The 5,000-nt window shown below is 34.6% G+C and overlaps 1 protein-coding gene across 1 annotated transcript in view; it reads right to left on the bottom strand.

The window, feature by feature from the left end:
* Window positions 1–5,000, bottom strand: part of LOC144978064 (uncharacterized) — a 245,246-nt gene that overhangs the window by 125,587 nt on the left and 114,659 nt on the right. Inside the window, exon 6 of the mRNA XM_078923579.1 lies at window positions 3,594–3,741. Coding sequence (XP_078779705.1) covers window positions 3,594–3,741 — 148 coding nt within the window. The remainder of the gene's footprint in view (window positions 1–3,593; window positions 3,742–5,000) is intronic.

Here is a 5,000-nt window from a genome sequence, read left to right as displayed (position 1 = left end):
TAAAGCGCTTTGAGCACGTTAAGTGGATATTGCGCTATATAAAAGCTCAGTTTTTTTTTTTTTTAAAGTATTTCGGGTTATTTGTGATAACCGGACGGGGATGTAGTGGACATTGCCCTGTAAAAAAGCTCAATTGTGACCCTTCGTCTCAAAACGGTATTATGTCGGGATGATTAAAATGCTGAATATTGAATTTATAACCAGAAATTTAACTTGCGTTGAGTTTGTATGTTTTATTGAGGAGAATGAATATCATATTTTAGAATGCTGAATACCAGTCATTCAGAATTTTGACCAGTTTTGCTCTAATTTGACATTTTAGCATCTTGTTCCTCCCGACATAATACCGTTTTGAGACGATGGGTCACAATTACTTAGGGCTCTTTTTTCGTCAACATTGTCATATTATCAGACGCGAAGTCCCAGGTTTGAGAAGTTGTTTTTTCTTTTTTCCCAAGATGAGGGTCATGACATTCAATCTCTGTAGGGAGACGGAACTCTGGTAAGGTAAGGAGGGTTATTTAAATTGATCGATTTTTATAATAAGTGAGCTTTTATATAGCGCAATATCCGCTAAACGTGCTCAAAGCGCTTTACAAAGGGTCCCTGGTCAACAGCAACATTTAACATGTAGGACGGGACATGACGCCTGTTAGGCGATATTGCATTTTTTTTCGGACAGAGACATCGCTGTTAACGGCTAGGTACTCATTTTACACCTGAGTACGGTGAGAGAATGTGAGTAAAGAGCCTTCTCCAAGGACTCAACTATGCGCCGAGCGCGAGGCTCGAACTCAGGACCTTCCGATCCGAAAGCGAGTGTCATAGCACATGACTACATAGCCGCACAGGCTATTTGAAGGGCTAGTTTTCGAGCAAAATTTTAAAATATGGGTTTTTCCAGAGTACGGCAGTGTCGTGGAAATTGCGTTATATAACATCGCGAGTATTTCGAGTTATCTAATTAATTTGGGACTATTGTTATATCCAGACGGAAAAAAGTTCAAAATAAAGCTATAACAAAAATGTTTAATGTTGTTTGGTATTTGCTCACCATTGTCATCAGCAGACAACAGAGGTATTTCGTTTCCAAGACAATACTATTACAACATCATGAAAAATCGCAATACTGTTACAACATCATGAAAAATCACAATCAAAAATATCTTGACTGGCCAGCCAAATTAATAATAATAATAATAATAATAATAATAATAATAATAATAATAATAATAATAATAATAATAATAATAATAATAATAATAATAAAAATGTGATTTTTCAAAATAATTTTTAAGATAAAAAATCCCTTTATGCATCTCGAAATTACTTTTTAAAAAAAAATCTTAGAGTCTTTCTTGAAAATAGACCAGGTGTAATTACAGACGAGACTATTTTAATACTTAGATTTTATGATTTAAACTGGTTCAGTTGGTAAAGAACTCGCTTCACACACAAAAAGGCCTTTGTCGGTCCCGGGTGCACTCTAGATTTTCTCCCAAACTCCCCCCCCCCCCCCCCCCCCGTCCATCCAGAAGAGATTGGGTCGCTGGGTCTGTTAAATTTGCCTGACGGAAATTACTTTGTGATAAACTAGAGTCCGATCAAAAGGGTAACAATCAATTGCTATCGTCTGTCTACTGCTGATGGACAGGAGGCAAACTCTATTTTCGTGGACCTTATAGCTGTCTCTTAACGCCTTTTCATTCTCCTCCTCCTCCTCCTCCTCCTCCTCCTCCTCCTCCTCCTCCTCCTCCTACTACTACTACTACTACTATTATTATTATTATCATTATCATGGCGATGATGATAGTGATAACAACAACAACAACAACAATAATAATAATAATAATAATAATAATAATAATAATAATAATAATAATAATAATAATAATAATAATAATAATAATAATAATAATAATAATAATACCTTATTCATCCAAAGGAATTTTTGTGTGTGTGTTTTGTATTTCTAACTTCCAAAGACTTCGAGTATAAATTTCGAATCATTTGTAGTTAAACTCAAGTCGTTCTGATTTAGTTAATCCCGACATAACACCAGGGGGTCCCGATAGCTCAGTAGGTAGAGCGCTCACTTCACACGCAATAGAGACCCCCCCCCCCCCCATCCCCCCCCCCCCCCCACCCCCCTCCCCACTCGGCCCTGTGCACCCAAAAGTGATTGAGTAGCTGGATCCGTTAGATCGATCTGGCGGAAAGTAGTACTTTCCGACAGACTAGCGTCCTGTCCAAAGGTTAACAAGCAATTGCTATATTGTCCGTTTAACGCTATAGATATAATCCGGCTCCATGGGCCTAATGGCTCTGATGGACTACGCGACATCATACTACTAAATTGACTCGGTGGGACACTTTTTAAATTTAACGAGCTGATGATGACGTCGTTTCTCTGTATTTCTTACAATTCTATTCTCTCCATTGAAATCTTCCATCTCGTATGGCTTGACAAATTTGTCTGTTTTTTTAGCTCAGAATTTTTGAATTTTTTTCTCTTTTTAAAAATAAATAAATGACAAAGTGTATTGTAAGAAACGTGTGACTAATTATGGGTGGCTGGGAACGGCGATCGATAACATGACGGAAATACAAAAGACATGCAGTTTTGTCTTGGTTGCTTAAAAAATTCTGAGATGTTATATATTTAGAGAAATATATATATATATATATATATATATATATATATATACATATATATATATATATATTATATATATATATATATAGAGAGAGAGAGAGAGAGAGAGAGAGGGAGGGGGAGAGAGAGAGAAAGTGAGAGATAGTGGGAGAGAGTGAGAGAAAGAAAGAAAGAAAGAGAGAGAGAGAGAGAGAGAGAGAGAGAGAGAGAGAGAGAGAGAGAGAGAGAGAGAGAGAGAGAGTGTGTGTTTGATTTTAATGTTTTTACTGCACTTGCGACACATTTAGATCATATCAGTGCCAGTACAAATGAAGAAAATGGGATAGTAAAAAGCTCTAGAATTACAATTAAAGTACCCAATAAAAAGTAAGACAAAGGGGAATTGGTTCAAATAGGGAACAGATGTAGATTCCAAGAGCACACTATCAGTGTACTTGGTTTGAGACCACCTAAACGTCTCATCCTGACACAAGCACAGGTCCCCACAAAGAGGAAGACACTCAAATGTTTATAAATCGTGTGTAAATCAAAATTAATACATAACAGAGAGGTGATTTACAAGAAAAAAAGATCATCTCCCAAAACTATAACTATACATTCAACTGTTTCCCTCCCAGTCAAGGACTCTGGCCTGGGTCAGGACAAAACCAAGTAATCTCATTCCTAGATAAAGACAGAAAGAAATTGGAAAACAGATACAGGGGGATAGAAGATACTACAAATACCTCCCTACCCACTATGGGAGGTCAGGAACCCCACCCAGAGAGAGAAAGAGAGAGAGAGAGAGAGAGAGAGAGAGAGAGAGAGAGAGATAGAAAGATATTATATATATATATATATATATATATATATATATATACATAAATAAATGCTTCAAGTAAAGAAAGAAAAGACAGCTACACCCATGTCTTACTAAATTAAATATGTAGGTACTCACCTTGTGTTCTTTCTCTCTCTCCGCCAATTTCTCCAAATTCCGACTCAACTCGAAGGCAGCATAGATAGGGTCGTCACAGGACAATGATAAATAGGCTGTGGAGGCTAGTCCTCGATAGGCATTTAGGCGTGACTTGGAATGAACCACCCTTCGAATAAATAAACACAGAATATATATATATATATATATATAATATATATATATATATATATATATATATATATATAATATTCAGTCCTGACGATGGCTAATTAGGCCTGAAACATTAATGTAGACTGTCTCAAACATTGTGGTAAATATTAAAATAATAAAAAATAATATATATATATATATATATATATATATATATATATATATATATATATATATATATATATATATATATATATATATATATATATATAAAATATAAATTGTCACTCACATTATACGTATATGGCCAAGACGTACGTTTCTGTGGCTTTCGTCCACGACTTCAGTCGGCATAATGTCCGAAGACAAAAATGTATTCCGTTTGAGGTGTTTACACTCCGTAGGTATGCCCTTGCTTCCGTTGTGTAGTGGTGATTAGTGTTGACATTATGCCGACTGAAGACGTGGACGAAAGCCACAGAAACGTACGTATTGGCCATATAATGTTAGTGACAATTTATATTTTATATTAGCTCTAACCATCATTATCGAGCACTTTCGTACCTACGAGTATCCACCAACACTCATATATATATATATATATATATATATATATATATATATATATATATATATATATAAACATTTGACAGATATCTGTCAAATGTTTATAAATAGTTCCTTTTATACTAAAGTTGAGCACTATTATTTCATGGTTTTTGTTTTTATAATATATATATATATATATATATATATATATATATATATATATATATATATATATATATAGTGTGACCATGTATACTAATTCAAGGCCATTGTCTGAGAGGTGTACAACAATAACGTTGTTAAAGCTAAATGTAAAAAAAAAAACAAGTGTTAAATCAACACACAGAACGTGATAATTCCCTTGTCGAGACAATCTCAAGTAAGTCAGAAATCTATTTTAAGTCGAAGGATGAATTAAGTATTCACTGGACAGACAACCAGGCAGGGGAGGTAAGTCGTGTTGAGATCTCCCACATGCTAAAGGAGACTTAACCCTTTCCTTACTTACCAGCCATTTTCATCATAATTTCCCCCAAAATTTCACACCCACCCAACACAAAAATATTATTTTTCTTACTCAAACCGAAAAGAAACAAATACATTCTATGCATAATATTGATCAGCAAAATGAACTTTACAAGACAGTCACATTTTTATAGCTAAAATAAAACATTTTTCTTTAAATTGTGTGATTTACATAAGAAATCTGAATGATAAAAGTGCTGG

The sequence above is a fragment of the Berghia stephanieae genome, chromosome 8, assembly GCF_034508935.2.
Source record: "Berghia stephanieae isolate SIO BIC M18660-M18661 chromosome 8, UCSD_Bste_1.3, whole genome shotgun sequence".
Classification (NCBI taxonomy): domain Eukaryota; kingdom Metazoa; phylum Mollusca; class Gastropoda; order Nudibranchia; family Aeolidiidae; genus Berghia; species Berghia stephanieae.
This window is presented reverse-complemented; position numbering and strand designations above follow the sequence as displayed.